Source organism: Podarcis gaigeae (genome assembly GCF_964106915.1).
Source record: "Podarcis gaigeae genome assembly, chromosome: 9".
Lineage (NCBI taxonomy): Eukaryota > Metazoa > Chordata > Lepidosauria > Squamata > Lacertidae > Podarcis > Podarcis gaigeae.
In genome coordinates, this window is record NC_139685.1 from 41,623,899 (window position 1) to 41,646,111 (window position 22,213).

General features: G+C 39.5%; 1 protein-coding gene across 4 annotated transcripts in view; it reads left to right on the forward strand.

Annotated features, from left to right (window-relative positions):
- Positions 1-22,213, forward strand: part of LRBA (LPS responsive beige-like anchor protein) — a 356,696-nt gene that overhangs the window by 237,182 nt on the left and 97,301 nt on the right. For all 4 annotated transcript variants that reach the window (XM_083755165.1, XM_083755167.1, XM_083755166.1 and 1 more), the window contains exons 41-42: positions 20,948-21,065; positions 21,922-22,024. In XM_083755165.1, the coding sequence (XP_083611291.1) occupies positions 20,948-21,065; positions 21,922-22,024 (221 nt within the window). The remainder of the gene's footprint in view (positions 1-20,947; positions 21,066-21,921; positions 22,025-22,213) is intronic.

Here is a 22,213-nt window from a genome sequence, read left to right on the forward strand (position 1 = left end):
CTTCAGTTGATGGCATTTCACTCAACATCTTGTCCCTCAAGTAGCTGTGTTAATACATTGTGATCACATATCTGCACTTCACTGACTATTTAAAAATGACATTCTGGACATTTTGCTCAGTATCCTTGGTTAACAAAGTGTTAAAACCATTCTGCGATGTACTGAGCTAGGTAGTTGATCTGGAAATGTTTCTTTGTACCGTCAAACCATTTTTTTTTTGGCAGATAAATTAAGCCTTCTCCATTTTGTAGAACAACCAGTAGTCATTATTTTCAGCTACTTTGCCACCTTATTATTGTTAAGATCTCTACAGAGTCTTTTTCTTTGCCTAGAATAGTGGATTTTTGTGGGCTAAATGTTTAATGAGTCAATGCGTTAAAGGCTTCACTTTTCTTCCAATTAACCCCGGGACCACTCTGGCATTTTTGTAAATCCACAGAAGTATTTTGTGAGGCCTAAAGGGTAAGCTGCAGGCAGGCTGTGAAGAATGTAAAAAGACTAACCTGCTAACCAACACTATGCAGTTGGACAAAGAGAGTTTAATCCGTATTATGGTAAATGCAGGCTTAGTGTCCCAAAAGGGCTTTGCAAAGTGGAACGAAACAAAGAGGGCAGCACCAATAAAAATCCAGCGCTTTTATTTTTATACACAAAATTGTTGCAAAAAACCCTACACCTGATAATAGCATTAAGAAAAGTTTTGAATAGTGGTTTTAAATATGATACTAAACATTGTAATTGTCCACCAATTGAATGCTGTTTGTTGTACATAAAGAAGCCTGAAAGCAACAAAGTGCGCTCAGGTGGCTGAATATTCATGAGACTAGCCAGATGAGTACTTCAGTATAAATCTGAAAGGAATATATCAGTTGTTAGAAGAAGGCGAAGGAAATAGTGTATAGAGTTATTTGTATGCCTGCATCTGGAAAGATATTTATAAAGGAATGAAAAATAAAATTACATGGAGGCATTGGGCAATTTCACATCGGTTTCCAAAGGGCCTTAGCACACTATGCTCACTCAGTGGTTCTTCAAGATTGTGTTCTTTAAATTATTATAATCGAATGTATTCTTCTCAGTACAATTGCATTTCCCAGTTCTCAAATCTTAAATTGCTATCCCCAAGTAAATTAAATATTTCCACAATGTAGCACTCCCATTGCAATTGTGAGTGGTGTATGGACTGAGGTTGTTTGAGTATGATGAGCACCTACTGGCTAGCGCCTATGAAAACCTCAGCCCCACCCATGCCTGTATCACATGGCATTTTCTTTATATTTTCCCCATCTCTCTCTTCTAGAGGCTGAAAAACTTAGTAGAACTGAGTCTTTTTAAGACCTAAATTTTTTTACTGATAAATACCAGGAAGGTAACTTCTCCCTCACAAAACTGTTATTTTACTTTCTGTATTTTTAGTGCATTGTGTCTATGTGGTGTGATTTTACCCTGTGCACAACTAGAGTATGCATGGAGTAGGTCCCCTTTAACAAGACTATTCACATTCAGATAAATGACACAAGAAATAGTACAGGTAACCCATATAGGGTTAGGGATGCATTAGTGACATTTTAAGTTACACATAACTGCAGATTTTCTTTGCTCCTGGAAAGGTCCCATGAAGTCAGTCATAAATCAGTAAATAGTTTGCTGTGTTATAAGCTTCTGGAAATTGATGAAGATCACCAAAATGATATTGTGTGTGTGTGTGCGGGTGCGCGCGCACATGCACCATATATATAAATATACAAACTTTTTTTATCTGCTCTGAAGAATTAATAAAGAGGGTTGAATCCAGAAGAAGTTAATAATGCTTTATAGTCAGTGGAACTTAAGTTAGTCATAAAGCAACTTATGCCATAATTTCAATTAAAATAAAATAGGACTAACTTCCTCTGCATCTAGTGAAGTGTTGTATTTTTCCTGTTCTGAATTTGACTCCCTCATTGAAATCAGTGGTGGGGCGGGGAGGTGAATTAGCTTCAGCAGTTCCAGACTGGTGTAGTTGGTGGGCCTGATTCTGGGACCTATCTGTGGAATAAATAAGTTTTGAATATAGTGGTTCAAAGGCTGCCCTTCACATGCCCCTGGAATCTGTGGCACAGACCTTTTTGCAGGAATCCTCTGGTGGATTCCTCCTCTTTTCACCTCAGAGGAGTACTTCTACCACATCGGAGACACCCTCCAGCCAGTGGGTCTAAAAGTTAGGAAACCATTCTCACTCTTTGCTGGCTTAGCTCTGGCATCGGTGCTTTCATAGCCATTAACCACTACTCAGGACAAGGTAATAATTGTGTGGATTGACAAAAGTGTGGGGTTTTTTTTAGGGGAAGAATGTTTATAATCAGCTGGTTTCCCGAGGCACCAGGTTTTGGCCGATTTTATGATATGTCACTTAAAAATCCCCAGTACCTATATATTTTGAAATAAATGAACTTAATATATTCATTAACTGTATAAATTAATGTCTGTCTGCTACCTCTTTTACCGTATTGCCACACATTTAATGAATAAGTATGCCACAAATCCTGCTGCAGGAACCTGCACCCAGGGACCCACAAAAGGCTATTTTAGCAATACTTGAAGTTATCATTGAATTCCATTTCAAAAGAGGGAGAGAAGGCATACCGCAGAAAGCCAGATTCCTGTAATTGCATTTATGCTCTTTCTGAAAATGTAGCATGGAAAGCAGACAATTGTGGTTGTTAGCTCCACAAGAATCTCTTGTGTCTGCTACTGTTTCACAAAGAAAAGCAAGAGAATGAGAAATGCTTGTAATAAGACGGAAGCAGAATAAACATAGAATCAGACTGTGGCCTCTACACTCATCATAGGAAGAAGAGTAGCATAGTTTTAACCACAAATAACATATTGGTTTCTTTCAAACTGGTTGGAATAATTCAGATGAGAAAAATGAGAAGCACTCTGGATTTTTAACTGGCTATTTGCTGGAAATACGTTTATATGACCCTAATGCTCCTTGCATAGTTGTGTTTTTTTAAGGCATACAGTGGTTAAACTAGCTTTAAGAATAGTGACAAAGCGGTTTCCTGTAGTTTGTGTGGAATAGCAAAGAGTCTTGTTGGAATTAGGTGTTGCCCTGAGACACTGAACAAATTCATGATGATATTCCCTAGACAGCCAGGCAGCCTGCTAGCAATGTGATACAGGCGTTCAATGTGTAAACAGTGATAACGGTGATACGTCATTTGTATAACAATTTGGCCGTTCATTGTGCTGGAAGCTACAGCTTGGAAAAAAACACCTCTGCCTGAGAGTGTATAATTAAGGATAATTTTTGATAGAGAAAGGTTGTGATGTGGTCTAAAATTTAGACCTGCCAAAAGTTTCTGGATGCCAATATATACTTGGAAATAACTGATTTGTATTGCACTTGTGTGTGTTAGGTGGAAAGAAATGTTTGTGTCTTTTTTTAGAAAGATATAAAATGGTAACATATTTGCATTGACATTGGGGAGGAGTGGTACTTAAAGATCCTTTTTATGTGATGAGATCTGTGAGCTACAAGTGACATCCAGAGAGTATAAAACTTACAGGCAGTAACATGGATGGATTCTTGTTCTGTGTGTCAGAGGCAGTTCCAGTTTGTCCTTTTACAGAGCAAACTATGGCAATTCATCTAAATCAGGCAATGTCCAAAGATCATTTCAGGGGCCTAATCTGGCCCGCCAGTGGGTTTAATCTGGCCCCTGTGGCAGTTTATTTCTTGGGGTAAAATCCTAAAACAGGGGTCAGCAAACTTTTCCAGCAAGGGGCTGGTCCACTGTCCCTCAGACCTTGTGGGGGGCCGGACTATATTTTGGAAAAAAAATTAACAAATTCCTATGCCCCACAAATAACCCAGAGACGCATTTGAAATAGGAGCACACATTCTACTCGTGTACAAACACCAGGCAGCCCCACAAACAACCCAGAGATGCATTTTAAATAAAAGGAAACATTCTATTCATGTAAAAACACGCTGATTCCCGGACTGTCCGCGGGCTGGATTGAGAAGGTGATTGGGCCGGATTCGGCCCTCAGGCCTTAGTTTGCCTATCTCAATCACTTCAATCCTTAAAAAAGGTCAACAACTTTGTGGTTGGCCCTTTGGTTGGCCCTCATGGCCCTTCACTTCATCAAATCTGGCCCTCTTTGAAAAAAGTTTGGACACCACTGATCTCAATGAACTTTTAAAAATCTCATTCTCTGTAAAAAAAAACCCATCCCACAAAAACTCTAACATTCAGAATGTTACAAGCCACTGTGCTGAAGAATAGGGCCCAAAAGTAAATCATGAATCATACACAAGATGTCTGACAGACAGAATGTCCACAGGTGAAGCTTTCCCCATAATTGCATTTACATATTAGAAAACGCTACCCTGTTTAAAGATAAAAGGCATCACTCTTTTTGTTTCTGTACATATATATTATACAGGAGGAAGCTGCTGCTGTTGAAAGACAGCACATCTCTTCAGCAGGGAAGATGCAGGAAATGCTTCACAATTCCTTTCTTTTGATTGCTTAGCAATGGTGAATATGTGAATAAGCATCATGAGCAGCAGCACCACCTCCACAGCAGCCTAATAAGCCTCAGAACATTGCCTTCACTTTTGCTTTCTAACTTTCTTTATATATGTCTGATTAACTTACTTTTTTCAAAAAAAAAAAAAAAAAAGCTAAGAAAAATCAGATCCTCCTGGTAGGAGGTGCAAAGATGAACTAGAAATCATTCAGAATTCTACTCCAAAAGGAGGTTAATTCACCTTTTGTTCACTGAACAATTACGGAACTACTTCAGGTACATTTCAAATATTTTTGAACCAGTGCAGTTGAACTAATTCATTCCAAGCACTAGTTAGATGGCAACTAAAACAATTATGACCACATTCTTGTTTCCTTGCAGTAGTTCAAATGACTTTTTCATTGCAAATTCTGTATTTGAGAAGACATGATTAAGTAAGCATTTGGTTCATCAGGAAAACAGTCAAAGTATTGAGTACAGCTTATTTAATTACTTTGTGTTAGTCACCTGATAGACAAAGATATATTGGTTCATAGGGGCAAATCCATAGGAGGAGTCTATAGCACACCAGATAATTTGATGGCATTCCTTGAAGCATCTGGCAGCAATTTGCTAAACTTCTGTGACATAATTATAAAAGTTCAGTGGGGTGACAGATGTCGCATCCAGATCGCCCTCACATATAAAAGTTGAAATTGGCTTCTAAACATCTGAGTGTCTGACAAAAAAGGCAAATACAAGAGAAGGTGTATATTTTTGATAGAAAGGGAATGTATGCAGGAATGTAACCAACTATCAGGTTTGCTGAAGAAGGGAAACAAATAGGCAATGGCCTCAATAGCAGGGATTTGACAAAATAATGGTTAGAGGAAATAATACTATTCCCAAAGATATTTCACTTCACCAGTTGCTGGAAACAGCAGGAGGGGCAAGTTCTCTTGTCCTCAGGTCCTCCTTGTGGGTTTTCCATAGGCATCTGGTTGGCCACTCTGAGAAAAGGATGTTGGACTAGATGTGTCACTGTCCTGATCCAGCAGGCTCTTCTTATGTTCTTATGACCACCCTTTCTGCTTAATACTCATTCATGTTTCCTCTAGCTGAACTTGGCCATCATGAATAGATTATATGAACATGCCTTAAGTCATTTGGCATGAACACAAGCTGCTGGTGCAACAGTGATGTCCTGTATGGCCAGCCCTGCTATTAAGAGAAGAAGAGTTTGGATTTGATATCCCGCTTTATCACTACCCGAAGGAGTCTCAAAGCGGCTACCATTCTCCTTTCCTTTCCTCCCCCACAACAAACACTCTGTGAGGTGAGTGAGGCTGAGAGACTTCAGAGAAGTGTGACTGGCCCAAGGTCACCCAGCAGCTGCATGTGGAGGAGCGGAGACTCGAACCCGGTTCACCAGATTACAAGACTATCACTCTTAACCACTACACCACGCTGGTTCTCATTAGGCAGAACAAGGTTACCACTTCAGTGGAGCTGGGAGACATCCCTATCTGAAATCCTGGAGAGCTGCTGCTGGTCAGTATTAATAGTGCTGAACTAGTTGGACTTGCTATAAGGTAGCTTCCTATGTACTTGTGACAAACAGCCATGAATCAGACTACTCTGATTAAAGAAAAAAGGGAACTCTACCCCTTTTCTCTAAAGTGTCCACATTTTGTGGGGCCCTACAGCTTCAGGAGGCTGTAAGAGGTTGGCCTCAGAGGTCAAGTGAGCCCCACAGCCACAAAGGCAGGGCCCGGGACTATACCGTTCATCTTTAAAGGTTCCTAAGAGTATTCACCAAACCTTAACTGCCTGTAAATTCCCACAGTTACCTGACAGAGCATTGACCAGTATGACCGAAGTAGCTTATTTAAGAGCTGTAACCAACTATAGATCCCTGCTGATATATCAGTGCAGAGTAGGTGAAAAAAAACCCAGTCAACTTGGTCAATCTGCTAACAAGCAATTTTTTTTTACTTGGCTCAGGCAGCACACTGCCTGTTCTGAGTATAGGGTGGAGATGCTTTGTCTCCCTTCCCTGAAAGGCCACAAATGGACAGGGCAGTAGTGGAATTCTGTTGCCAGTATTGAAGTAAGATCCAGCTGCCAGCTTCTACCCAGGGAATGGTGTGTGCTGTCCTTCCCCTCTCACCATAGATTGGCCCTGATGCACTTGCACGTACTTTTTCTACTAGTTAGGGATATGGGTGGTGCTGTGGTCTAAACAAGTAAGCCTCTTAGGCTTGCCGTACCTAAGGTTGGCAGTTCAAATCCGAGTGATGGTGGGAGCTCCCATTGCTTTGTCCCAGCTCCTGCCAACCTAGCAGTTCGAAGGCATACCAGCGCAAGCAAATAGGTACTGCTGCTGCGGGGAGGTAGACGGCATTTCTGTGCACTCTGGCTTCCATCCCAGTGTCCTGTTGTGCCAGAAGCAGTTTAGTCGTGCTGGCCACAGGACCCAGAAAAGCTGTCTGCAGACAAACGCTGGTTCCCTTGGCATGAAAGTAGAGATGTGTGCCGCACCCCATAGTTGAATACGACTGGACTTAACCATGCGGGGGTCCTTTACCTTTACTTTATTTTACCATACTTTTCTACTCTGTGGTGTTTCTATCTGAAACAAAATTGATCAGGATTTTTCTTCAGAACACATAATGATTTCTTTGTAATGCATATTGGTAATGGGCACTCTTTTCTCTTGTTTTGTTCTGGTAGTTACATCTTTCAGTTCAATAACAATTAGGAAACAACCTAAGAGACTTCTAGTTTTCAACTTACAAGAAAAGATAAATCTGCTGTTGGGTTTTGATGAAAGTGACAGCATTGTAGCTTTCTTGAAATACTCCTTGCCTTATACTAAATTACATCGATTGGTTCATAAAAGAATAAGCCTTGGTTCTTTCTTTTTTGGAAATTTCTGTGAAAATTCATAGCAAGGGAGACTCCTCTCCCCTTTTTTCCACCATACTAAAAGCTGCTTAATTATGAAAATGACCTTGAAGGAAAGAAAACAAAGATTGCTGAAAACATTTTTACTTGTATTGCCAGAACAGCTGAACTGAAAAAGTTGGATTTTGCTGTATACCTTGTAAATACTATCATTTAACGTTAATGAGATGTGCGATAGAATGCTTTTGTCATAGTTTCATCAAACTGATTTTGTCAGCAGTGGTGCAGAACCCTTGACACATCACTTTGAGTGCTCATTAGGCAGCCGATTCCGTTGGATTTTCATTAAATTGATGAACTCATTTATCTATGGGCAATGACATCTTATGTTATGTAGATATATGTTTTGATATGAGAATGCTTGTTTGCTTATTATTTCTTTCCTTTGTGTTCCTACAATATGTTGTCATATTAGAGTTATTCCCAGCAACACATGTATGGTTGAAGCATAAAATCAGCCAAAAAACTAACCAGCACTTCAAAATATCTATTGGATGGTTCTCCATTTCCCCTTTGTTCTTTACCTGTCATATTCAATTTTTAAAAGTCAGAATGTCTCAAATGATGTGAATATCTTTTTCATGCTAAAAATAGCAGTTCAGGTTAGGTAAAAGTTTTGAAGACTTAAAAAAAAAAAGTTGGGGGGAGTTAAATTAGAGAACTGTAAACTTCCACTCCTCAATTATCCTATACCTTTCTATCTGGTGCTTGGGATAATAATGTATCTTTCAGATATTGGCTAGGTTTAGACAAGCGTATCTTAGTTTAATAATCTGAGGTATGAACAACCCTTTGCCCCACATGTATGTACAGGCACTTCATACAAGCCTCAATTAAACCAGGAATTCTCTAATCATAGTTTCCCCTTTCACCTAAACCAGAAAACTAGGTTCAGAAGAAACCAAGACCTTAAACCAACTTCAGATAATAGTTTAAGATCCTGGATTGTTCTAAAGTGTGTCACCAGTTTCCTGGTTCAGATAAAATGGGTAAAGATGGTTGGTTAAAATTGTCTTTGTTTAAACATAGATTCATGAAAGGAGGAGTCAAGGGGCAGAACCCAACATTTGATCGTCTGAACATAGACTCTGTGAACATTTCTTCTGAGTGTAATCAATCAAGACAGTTGGATTAAATATTTCTGTTTCATATATTTAAGGATTTAGGCAGTGCAAGCATTTTCCCCGCACAGGCGCAGGATCCAAAGGGGCATCTTCCTGCCTCCTTCCTAAAGCCTAGTAAGCACTGGGCTTTGGGAAGGAGGTGTCAAGGTTCTGACAGGGTCCTAGAGCAAACTCAGCCCTCCAGATGTTTTGGGACTACAACTCCCATCATCCCTAGCTAATAGGACCAGTGGTCAGGGATGATAGGAGTTGTAGTCCCAAAACATCTGGAGGCTGGAGTTTGCCTATGCCTGTCCTAGAGTCCTATTGTCTCCTTCCCAAAGCCAAGCTAGTGCTTTCACAGCTTTGGGGAGGAGGTGGGAGGGGTCTAGGACCCTGCCAGAGCCTCGCACCTCCTTTGCAAAATCTGGTGCCTCCCTTACCCAGCACTGCAAAGGTTGGGATGGGCATCAAATTTTGACATCACACAGGGCACCTTATTACCAAGGTTCACTGCTAGGTTTAAAGTGGTGGCAGCTGGTGGAATGAGAAAGTACTAGGTCCAAAGTACTAGGGCCAGAGTTCTTGATAAAGATGGAGAAGCCATTGGTATGGTCCACTTAGGCCTCCACAGTATATCCCATGGGAGCAAGTTATTCAGAGATGAGACCACCACTGAAAATATTTTCTCTTGCACATCACCTTTCCATATTACTTTACACAACGGTTTTCACCCTTCAGCTACTCTTTCCCCTTCAGAATTTATCATTTTTAGTAGCTCTTTTCACACACATACCCAAACAACGCCTTGCTTTTTAAGTCCATGGAATAACTAGGTTACTAAAAAGTAAATGGGTATATTATTCAGCAGCCTGATAACTAGAGCAATGTATAATAGTCACAGGGACGTCTTGGGCAGTAATATGAGAACAAGGTTGTTACAGGTGTGTTCCTCTTTTGTATGATTTGTCAGCTTCCTTGCTGTAAGTTATGGTAATGACATTCGTTGAGAGGAGATCTCAGTGAATGTCTGCTCTGCATTTGTGAGGGAAGTAATATATCAGGTGGTGGGAAGAAAAAGAGCTAATCACTAGGTGTCTGATCTATATTCAAGTTGGGATTTGCTGGAAATGATCCCCACAATTTAACAATAAAAATAAAAAGAGGGAAACTAGACCTAGCTCTCTGCTAATATGACACTGTAAATTGGTGATTAGTGCCTTTAAATGGTGAACTCTAATATCCCCTTGGCTTCACTATCTCCAAGTCTTCTGACAGGTATAGACTTGCTCTCTAATAGGGTTTGCATCTGAAGATAAGCTTGCATGTAAACAAATTAACTTCTTGAGAGCATTTTCACCTGTAACAATTCATGAAATATTAAAAATAAAATAAAATGGATCATTTTGTAAAACTGTGTTTTGGGAGATAAGTCTTTTGCATTAAATTTCAATAAAATGAGGTAAGGTTTAGTATCTGAGATAAAAGAACAGCTGGATATATTTAATAAACAAACTGAGAAATACTTAATTTTAGTTTTAGCAATACAGAACAAATTCCATGTAAAACAAATTGCATTTTTCGAATATACTTTAATGTGCATTCAACAAAGGAGAAAATGGGGTGATTGAAGTTCAATTTGTACCATGTTATTAACCATTTCCGCTTGACTAGATGAGTAAAAGGATAATGGATGAGGGTTTTATTATTGCCTTTCTGCTAAAATGAAGTGGTATAGAAGATAAGGTAATGAGATTAATGAATATAAGGTAAAGCAGTAATCAATCAAACTCAAAGAGGGAGAAGAGATGACAGTACACAGAAGCTGCAACAAAATATTTTTTTTATAAGTAGACCCCATCAACATGAGCAGAACTTTAAAAGCTGTCATTTGTTGTCATTAGCTGCTTAACCAGCTGTACACTGGATTCCTTAATAATAATAAAAATCCAAATACATATCTAAGTAACCAAATCGAAATACATTCTGGAACTGTTTACTGCAGGTTATGCTTGTTTTTCTATTTTATTTTTTGGAAATAATAAAATATAATCAGCTTTGAAGTACATTAGAGTTACAACAAAAATTTTAAAAGCATTTTCTTATAAGCAGTTCAGAATGGGAAATACTACGTCATCTGGTTTTTATCCATAACACCAGGGCTTTTTTTCATCTGGAACTCACCGTAACTGAGTTCGGGCACCTCTCTGGTGGGCTCCATTGCCATTATAAGAGAACAAGGGAGGTGTTCATGGTGAGTTCCGGCACCTCTTTTTCTAGAAAGAGGTACCACAACCTTGTGAAGTTGGACTAGGCTGAGAGATAGCAACTTTCTCAAGACTGCCCAGTGAGCTTCATTGACTACACTAGAATCGGGGAGTTCTAAGTATTAAAGAGCCAGTAGAAACACTGAAGTACTTCAGCTCAGCATAGAGTATATTGTAGTTTTTAGGGACTCCACCTTTGACAAATGGCAGGTCATTGGCAGCGAATATCTCACCTATATATTTATGCAATTTGGGAGTTGCCCACGTATTTGTCTATATGTGGCTCTTCCTCCCTTTTTTTACCTTGTGGAGAACTCTAACCTTAGCTATGTAGCAACAAGACTACTAATCAGCCTCTTTTTTTCTATTCTCCAGTTTCTTATAGAATTCACATAATTTCCCACTCAATATTAAGAGTTACTTTGGAAACAGCTTTGAATTCTGCCTCCTTAATATCTGTAACTACATAGGTATGATGATATCAGCAGAGAGCATCATACCCAATTTATGTTGTAGCTCAGTTATTGTTTTCTTTCTCCTGCAGCTGAATTTGAATTCTTAAGGGTAATTAACACTTCGTAAATTACCATAAAGACCATAAAGTCTTCAAAGCTGCAAATGTATGAGTGGCATTTACCAGTCCCCAAACTGGTAGAAAGGAACTTCATCGTTCTTGTCAGGTAGTACTGGTTACAAACACCTTCTGCTTACTGCCCCAGTCTGAAAGTTCACATACATTAATGTACCGATTGGCAAACAAGACTTATAATCAATAGCATTCTGTACAATTGCAAATTCTAATACAACCCACAGGGTACCATGTGCTTGGATTTCTGGGCAATTTCTAGAATTTATGATGGTTGGCAATGGTTGTAAGTGCAGTTCAATGTGTCAGTTGTATATTATAAACTGGCATTGTATATTATAAACTGGCCTTTGTCCAAAGATGCAAATATAACCGGAGCTACAAGGCAGGTTCCTAATTTTACCCTAAAATGAAAGTATTGATAAATTAACAAGTACCTTAGATAATGGTTTCTTAAGTCTTTAAGAAGTAATAAGTTACTCATCAACATCCCACAATAGCTGTGTTCTAGCTCCACTGCCTCTGAATGCCAATTGCTAGGATTCACAAATGGGGACAATGCTCCTGTTGCACTCCTGTCCTGCTTTTGAGCTTTCCATGGGCATCATGTTCACCACTGTGAGAACAGGATGCTGAACTATATAGGCTATTGACCTGATCCAGCAGGCTCTTCTTATATTCTTGTACGACCAGTTGTCCCACTAAGCAACATTAATAGCCCCACAACATCAGCTAATTTGCCTTTATCAACTATAATGAGCATTAATTCAGTTTTGTCTCCATGCGCCTTTGTACCCAAGTGTAAGACATAGATTGAATTGGAACTATATGCAACACTACTAAGAGCCTTACGGGAGGACTAGTGGGTAGCCCATACTGACTTTTTAAATTAAAAAGTTGATTTGCGGGTAGGAGGTCGGACATTAATTATATCTTTATACCGCCCTTCATCTGCACATCTCAGGGCCGTTCACAACATAAAAATACAATATAAAAGCACAAAGCAGTTACCGGAGAAAAGGTTGGGACCATTTATGGGTCAGGAACTCACAGTGGCGTAGTGTGGGTTGTCAGCACCCGGGGCAAGGCAAGTAATTTGCGCCCCCTAACCCATAGATTTGCGCCCCCTAACCCATAGATTTGTGCCCCCTAACCCGTGGATTTGCGCCCCCTAACCCTAACCCCCAGATGTTGCGCCCGGTGCGGCCAGCCCCCCCCTGCACCCCCCACGCTACGCCACTGGGAACTCATTAAAGAACAGGAAGCTGGAAGTATGAATAAACAATTCCCATAATATAGGAAAATATACTCAGGAATGTTTATTGGAATCATCTAGCATTATTATATGATCTGATGTTGGGGATAAGCAGTGCGGTGTACAAGTCTATAAATGACACCAAATCACTGAGATTGGTAAAAGCACATGCATACTGTAGAGAGGTCCAAATAGAAGTTTAAACAGGGATAATGGGCAACAAAATGGCAAATGAGGTTCAATATAATTGTGAAGAGATGCACATTTGACTAAAAAAATCCTAACTGCATGCATACATAGGGTGTGTGGACAGGCAGTAGCTAAGCATTAAAGACATCTTGGAGTTGTGATGAATAGTTGAAGGAAAATGTCAACAATGTGTGCGGCAGCTGTGAAAATCTCAAATTCTATCCTAGACATTATTATAGAAGGGACAGGAAATAAAACAGTTTTGGTTTTTTTGTAAAAGCTTTTATTCTGTAGCCATGGAACATTTTATATACTTCTGGTCACTCCATGTCTAAAAGGGTATCCTGAAGGGGAAATGTGATAGAAGTTTATAAAAATTTTGAATGGTACAGAGAAAGTGGATAGAGATCACCCCTTTCTTTTGCTAAAGTGTTAGTAGACCCACTGAAATTAGTTAGCAATAGATTCAGAACAGCAAAAGGAAACACTGATTTACACAACAAATGATTAAATTATGAATATGGAATTCATTGCATTAGGGTAATGATGAATGGCTATTCGCTTAAATAACTTTATTAAATAGTGAGACAAATTTATGAAGGATAAATGTTCCAAAGGCATGGAACTTCCAAGTATAAAGGCAACTGCTCCAAATTCCAACTGCGAAAGGGCAAAAAAAGGGAGAAGGACTGGTGCTTCAATTTCCTACTTGCAGGCTCCCTAGTGTATCTTGCTAGTCACCGTTTGAAATGTTGGAGAAGAGACAACCATGTGTATGTATATTACCTGCTGAAGGTGTAATCAATCTGCTTCAACACCAGGTGGAATTGTAATGTTTCTTAGTTGACCAAAGCTTACTTGCTTCTCTTTCCCTGTCTGATGAAAGAAAATTCTTTGATAACTCCCTGTTTCTGTTTTTCTGCTGACGTCAGACTATACAATGCTACTTTCAGTCTGCGGTTGCGGCAAAGGATTTCCATGCAGTACTTCCACTGTGTCTGAGGCTGACTGATTTTCTCAGTAAGATTCTTGCATCTTGCTGCCGGGAAACAGAATACTAGAATAGTTGCTTTGATTCAGGAGGGCACTTGCTATAATTTCATGTCAGGAATTGCTTCTGGCCCGTTTGGTTCCACCTGTGCTTGGAGGCTTGTCATGGCAATTTAACACAGCTATGTCCTAGGAAGAGCCTTGCTGAAGCAGGCCAAAGGCCCACCTAGTATAGTATTCTATGCTCAGCAGTGTCAGGCAGGACCTGAATCCAACAGTACCCTTCTCCCGTTGCTCTATCCCAGCTCCTGCCAACCTAGCAGTTCGAAAGCATGCCAGTGCAAGTAGATAAATAGGTACTGCTGTGGCAGGAAGGTAAGCGGCATTTCCGTGCGCTCTGGCTTACGTCATGGTGTTCCGTTGTGCCAGAAGCAGTTTAGTCATGCTGGCCATGACCCGGAAAGCAGTCTGTGGACAAACAACGGTTCCCTCGGCCTGAAAGTGAGATGAGCGCCACAACCCCATAGTCGCCTTTGACTGAACCGTCCAGGGGTCCTTTACCTTTACATTTGCCTTCCCACTTGTGATTCCTAGCAACTTGTATACCAATATACCAAAGCATACTTTCTCTGACAGTGGAGACAGAACATAGTCATCATCGTTACTAGCAACTGAGTGCCTGTTCTCCACGGATTTCACTAATTATTTTCTGAAAGCCATCCAAGTTGGTGGCCATCACTACTTCTTGATGGAGTGAATTCCATTGTTTATTTATGAGCTGGGTGAAGAATTACTTTCTTTGGTCTGTCTTGAATCTTCCAACATTCAGCTTCATTGCTTGGCCCCAGGTTTACTACTATAATGAGGAAGAAAAACTTTCCTCTAACCACTTTCTTGACACCAGGCATAACCTTACACCCCTCTATAATGTCCCTTACCTGCATTATTTTTGTATTCAAAGAAGCTTCCAAATCTGTAACCTTCCCTCACAGGAGAGTTGCTCTAGCACATGGGTAGGCAAACTAAGGCCTGGGGGGCCAGATCCAGCCCAATCACCTTCTAAATCCAACCCGCGGATGGTCCCGGAATCAGCGTGTTTTTACATGAACAGAATGTGTTCTCTTATTTAAAATGCATCTCTGGGTTATTTGTGGGGCATAGGAATTTGTTCTTCTTCTTTTCCAAAATATATTCCGGCCCTCCACAAGGTCTGAGGGACGTTGGACCGGCCCCCTGCTGAAAAAGTTTGCTGACCCCTGCTCTAGCATCTTGATAATTTTAGTTGCCCCTTTCTGAACCTTTTCCAGCTCTACAATGTTTTGGTTTTTGGTTTTAAAGATGATACAACCAAAACTGTACTCAGGATTCCAAGTGCGGTTGCACCGTAGATTGCTATAACACCAGTATGATATTGGCAACTTCATCAATTCCTTTCTTAATTATCCCTAGCATGGAATTTGCCTTTTTCACAGCTGCAGCACACTGGGTCAGACTCTTCATTGAGCTATCCACTATGTCCCAAAGGTATTGGTTCTGGTCAGTCACTGCCAGTTCAAGCCCCGTGAGCATATATGTGAGATTAAGATCCCCCCCCCCCCGACATTGAATTGCATTTTCAGTTTTAGTGCCCATTCACTCAGTTTGGCGCTATCGTTTGGGCTTCTTTCAATCCCTTTCTGTTTTCACCCACTTGAACCATTTAGTCTCATCAGCAAATTTGGCTACCTCACTGCTCACCTCCAACTCAAACAAGTTAAAAAGCAGAGGTCCTAATACCAATCCTTGGATGACTCCAGTTTCTGCATCTCTCTACTGGGAAAACTGTCCATTCATTCCTCTCTGCTTCGTGTTCCTTAACCAGTTTCTGATCCATAATAAGAACTCTCCTCATTCTATAATTGCTAACCTTAAAAGCTTTATGAATGTCCACTCTTCTACTAGTGTCCCATGAAGAAAAGGAAAAAAGAGGTTGCTGGCGGTTCAGTTATATTCCTGCCTGTTCCTTGCTCTCCATTTTTTGTTATTGCCTTGATTTTTAACTTCTTTTGTGGCTGTGGCTGTGGTTTTGATTATTGATTGCACTTTCTAGTGACATATTTTAGATTGCCTTGTACAGTTGGCTTGCCTAGACCCAGCTCTTAGCCTCTTCCAATTTATCTGGATTTTGCATGACTTAGCTTTTTTGTTGAGGCTTCTACTCTGCAAGTAAATATTGGGTACAACCAGATGCCAAGCATCATTAAGATCAGGTGTTCATGGGTGCCATGTAGTTTATGGAGATGATATCAATTGCCTGGATGCACCCATGCTCTCTTCCTCCAGTTAGTCTTTGAAAAGTTGCTCGAAGGCTGTACATTTCAGAAAAGCCAAAATTTGTCATGTTGGTTTTTTTTAGAGAAAAAGTTTGAAAACAAAATAGATGGAAAAGGGATTAGAAATCAAGAAAGGTCTATCATGAGAGTCAATGAATAATTTACAGGCCATGGGCTTTGAGGTGTGTCAGGTCAGCACAAATAATGCATTATGAAAAAGGAATTTCAGTTTGCTGTAAATCTGTCTGCTGCAGCAGCTTAAAATAAAACAGTTTTACCCATCTAAGACAACATCAATTTGTTAGTCACTGCTTCATGTATCAAAGAGCATTCTGTGAAAATATCAATATCATTGGTTAATATAAATGAAATTAATTTTTAAAGCTGGGCTAAAGGTTGACATATGAAAAATTGCATTACTTTGCAGAAGAGAAATTTCTGTCTTCTAGTGAAATTTCAGGTCAGGAGGGCAAGTAATTTTCACAATCTTCAATGGGAACCAGTGAAATATGAACTTCATTGTCACCTAGCCCCAAAGCGATAAGATAAAATGAGCTGATACATCATTTGCTGTGGTTTTATCATCTCCTGCAGTAATTGGAAGAGAAAACATAAGAGCTTTTTTTCCCAAATCGTCTTGCCTCCTTACTCAGATCTAAACCATTTTAGTCTGATCGATGCAAAGGTCACATAGCATTTATTTATTTATTTTTAATTCTTTGTGCTTGCTAAGATGTCTATTGAAACATTAAAATAATGAATATGTTTAATTGAGTTTGTCATCCATGAAAGAAGAGAATGAGATTGTGTATCAGTCTGCAGTGGGAATAAGGGGCAAAAGGATGCTAGGATGCTAGATTCAGTAGTTACACGAATGAACATTTGACAATTAAACATTGTTTGAAATAAGAATGCAACTGATGTCTGGGATACCTTTTCCCCCCATTAACATCACTGCCTTGCTCTATATTAGATATGTTTAGGTGCATATAAGGAAGAAACACATTTAAAAAATTCCTTTCTCTCTTATGAAGAAAAAGAGAATTAACAGATGTTATAGCATACATACATAATTAAGTATAAATTGCATGCACATTATAATGTGACTTTTCATAATGTTTGCATAGAATAAATGCTCTGCTGGTGGCCTCATCAGATTTTAGAGAGAATACTCTATATTTCCCAGAGTATACTCTATATACTCTTTTATTCAAAATTGACCTTAAAAAATAACTTTAAAAGCACAGATTAAATATTCTCCTTCGGTATTCTTTAAATTTGTAATGGATGGTGTTTTAATCACTTTTATTCTTTGAAAAATATGTTTGCTTCAATAATTTGTTTTTGAAATTTTGCTTCCAGTATTTAGTTTTTTGCTTTGTGGTTTACATTGCGTAGCAGATAAAAATGATGAAGTGATTTAGTTACTCATTTAGTTCTGTAAGCTATTTGCAGATTTAATTGCTCGTGTCCCCAAGATAACTAATAATTTAGCAAATATACTACAGATATAAGTCCCATTAAAATCAGTTGGAATTTCATTTCATGTGAAGACCATGGTGCTTGTAGCTTATACCTGTAACTGTTTTATTCTGTTGCTCCATTGGAATATTATGCTTTTTCATACTTAATCATGACTTAGACTGCAGTCATATCTACTGAAAAGTAAGTCTTGTTGAATCCAATGAGACTTACTCCTAGATAAGTGGAGCTGTGAGGGCAGCTATAGTCAGGTATCACCCACCAGACTAATTTATGCTCCAAGTAGACCAGTTAAAATCACTGCTTAAGTTAGTCATAATTTTGATTTCAAAGGCTGTACTATGAGTACAACTTAGTTTGATACCACCCACAATCTTTTTAGACAGCATTTTCAAAGTAAAACTAGGAGGAGGGGTGTGATGGTCCCATGGGTCACTAGGTCAGTCACTCCTAACTCCCACTAACCTCCCCACAAAATATTCCACTGCCACCACTTGTAAGGTTATGCTATTTGTTGACCTAAAATTAATAACCCCTCCTAAATACAAAAGGGCAAACTGCACATTTTCAGGAATAGTATAAAGAGATTTGGGACATTGTTTTGAAGTCTAAGGCATCTTGTCAGTAGATTACCACTTCAGAGCTTTTTTCTTTAAAATAATACAGAGATCTTTATCACTTTACTGCTTTCAAATGGTTAAACTGAAAATGCATACCTCTTTGATAAAAATATAAGAACAAAAGAAGGTGCAGCTTTTTAAGGACACCATAAGTAGCATACTCTGAATCAGTGTGTGTGTGTGTGTTCAGTATCTTTCAAACTAATATGCCTGGTGTGATAAGAGCGGAGCTGTGGTAATGATGCAGTTTCCATAGCAACTGGTTCATTGGAGGGCTAGACCTCTGTCTAGGGTGCTGTCAGTATGTGTGGAGTTTCCAAGAACAGAAAGTCCCAAAGAAGGTTTGCTTTCACCTAATCCAGTTTTAATTGAACTCCAGAGACTTTGAAGTGAATCTACAGACCAGGCAGATACTGTTCCAACGAGAAATGAAGGCACGTTTTAGTTAGGCCTCAGCTGCTTCTAAACTGATAACTTCTAAAAGTTGATTCATCGGGAATTGTTCGATGATGCTTATTAGAGTTTCTGTGGTTGCATTTGGGGTTCTAATATAAATCTAGTTGTACTTCTTATCATAACCAAGTTTTGTCCATTTACTATGACCTGCGAACTTTTCATCAGCCCTCTGCTTGCATTCCTGTGTGTTGTTGGAAAGATCAAGGAAATCATGGGCTTTAACTCTGGTGTTCAAAAAATAAGGGTTTTATTTGTTGATAAATTAATTCAGAATCCAAGGGGGCGTATCCACTGCTGAAAGCAGCCCCATGTATTATCTGACTCCTACCTTCCTTCTAACATCTTGTGATATAACATGCATGGCGAGGTGACTCGCATTGCAGTCCCAGCTATGTTCTCCTCTAGCCAGTTTAATTAGCCTCAGCTTTCAGGAGCACGAGAGCTCAAGAATGCAATGATGTAAGGTCATGCATTTTGTATTACTTGATATTGCTGAGGGGAAAAAAGATGAGAGGCCTAACATCCTCCTTAGTTTTGCCCTAAGAATCTCAGCACCATGATGAGTTCCAAATGCAGATTATGAAATGCAATGCGTGAAGGAGCTTTGCTGCTCGAAGGGTGGGGACTTGAAATCATACGTGGGTGTCCTTGGCAGGTGTTAGAAGCTCTTTGAATCCTGGCGTGTAACTCTAAAAAGTTTCATGCTTCTGCAAAAATTCTTAATGGTGTAAGCACTGACTCAGGTCAGTGCCTGGGTTAAAAAGACTGTGTACTTCAGAGCAGAAATCTAGACCACAAGATAGAAATTATGTAAGTCAGTTTTGTTCTGTAGTTCTGTAGAGCAATAGCCTCCTGGCAGTAGCATCTGTACGGCTTACTAGGGCAGGGGGAGAGGCAGCATCAAAGTCAGGGCTGTTGTGGTGTCATACTGGAAGAAGCACTGGATTGCCGGGAGGCCATTGCTGTGGCTTCAGCCCATTGGGCAAGCTGGTCCTACAAGTACTTATTTTAGTGTAAGTACTTACATTGTTAAACCACAGAGCCTAGGACTTGCTGATCAGAAGGGAGCGGTTCAAATCCCCGTGACGGGGTGAGCTCCTGTTGCTCAGTCCCAGCTCCTGCTAACCTAGCAGTTCAAAAGCACGTCAAAGTGCAAGTAGATAAATAGGTACCGCTCCGGCGAGAAGGTAAACAGCGTGTCCATGCGCTGCGGCTTAGTCATGCTGGCCACACGACCCGGAAGCTCTACGCCTGCTCCCTCGGCCAATAAAACGAGACGAGTGCCGCAACCCGAGAGTCGGTCACGACTGGACCTAATGGTCAGGGGTCCCTTTACCTTTACCTACTTACCCATAAGGCTATTACCCACAATAATGTGTCTCACAAACAAGTAATAAGAAATCTTTTTAAAAAGGTGGCTTAGAAACACTTTTAATAAACAGATAGCATGCCTCTATTTTTCACTTCACTATAGATAATGTTGCCTTTGCTTATCTATATTAGGCAAACATTATTGCATGAAGGCTATATTAATAATAATGATAAACTGCTTCAGTGTTTCCTAAAATGAGTCTAGCCTTCACACATGGCTGCAAGAATCTAGGAAGTTTTATCTTCCATTTCAAATTAACTATATTTTAATGTTACGTCCAAACCACACTGTCATTAATCTTAACTATAGTTTATTGAAAGAAGCCAGCTTCCTAAGCCACAGTCTGAGGTTGGCTTGCTTCAGTATACCATAGTTAAGACTAACCACAGTTTGTCCAGGTTCAGACAACGTACTAAACTGTGGCTAGTCAAAACTGGATGTGAAAACTTCCATTTCTCCCCATTGAGTTTGTCTACTACAAAAAGGGGACTAACCATTTTCTCCTCCATCTCTAAGAATGAGCTTTGTGCATGAGGGAGGAAATTAAGCAGGAATCTACATTTAATAACAGTTTCTCATTATGGCAGAACCAAGAAACTATGGTTTCAAACAAGATAGCATATTAAACCATAGCTCAATATGTTGTCTTGTTTGGATACCATTCACCATAGTTCCTTAACCCTGTGATTTCCTGGATTGATTTCCTGCTTGTGAATACTTATTCGTATTTTAACTTGTTAAGACAATATATGATAGTCATGCATGGCTAATATGTTTTGATGTCTGAATAGTTGCTTACATTGTTTTGAGTTGACTAAGTGCATCTCTTATCTTTTTTTAATTAGATACTTGCTTATACAGAAGGACTCCATGGGAAATGGCTGTTCTCAGAGATTCGATCAGTCTTTTCTCGGCGGTATCTCTTGCAAAATACAGCACTGGAAATCTTTATGGCAAACAGAGGTAATACTCTACTGGAAATAGTACTGGAAGGCTTGAAGTATCAGCCTATGTTTGATTGAATTATTATTATTATTATTATTATTATTATTATTATTACTGCTATGGATTGTATTTTAAAATAGGAATCATTTTTAGTTTGGGCCCAGTTTTCCAATCTGTTAAGGTAATACTGAATCCCGATTCTGTCTTTTGCGGCATTAGCTACCCCTCCTAGTTTGCTGACATTTGCAAATTTGATGAGCATACCCTTCATCCAAGTCATTTAGAAAGACAACAATGGGCCCAGGACAGAACTCTGTGGCACTCCATTTCCTGCCTCTTACATGTGAATAGCCATTTCATCCTTTGGTTGTAGTGTTAGAAGGTTATATTGCTGAAGAATGCAATTAGTCCTCTTTTTCACTTCCCACTAGAAACTTGTATCATTAGTTTGTGTGTTCTAGGCTCAAGCTGCAATAATTGTTCCAGACTGATCTTATTTCTCCCCAGTTCCTTTTGCTTCTGTGCCACACTGAGCTAAGCCAAAGTTAGGCTTCATGTATCTTCTAAACCAGGACTCATGGTTAAACTCTCTCCTCACTAAGTATGAGCTGCAGCCAAGATTTGTCCTTGTGAAGAAGCAAAAAGGACAGAGGAGAGAAGTAAAGCAGCTGTGAGCTGCTATCCAGGAGCCCATACATTCACGTAGTCCTGGTAAGCCATAACTTGGCTTACTTTTTCATGCAAGTCAGGCCATTATATCAGGGAAGTAACTTAAAGATATATGCATTGAATTTCCAGAGTTCTGTTATTTTCATTATGCCAAGAAACTCAGCATAATTGAAGTGAATAATGTATCAATTCTTTTTATCCACAGTTGCTGTCATGTTCAACTTTCCAGATCCTGCTACAGTAAAGAAAGTGGTTAATTGTCTACCTCGTGTTGGGATTGGTACTAGTTTTGGATTGCCCCAAACTAGGTATGAAGAATCCTCTGGCTCTGAGAAACAGAGCAAACAAGCATGATCTGAAACACAGAAAGGAAGTGGAAACAAGAAAAAGAGAGCAGTTTCCACTGCCTTGTTTCAGTAACACTGTCCTTTTCTTTGCTATCTTCAGTTTGCCTTATGCAGGCACTATTGTCTTCTACCTTATGCTTACTGTCTACT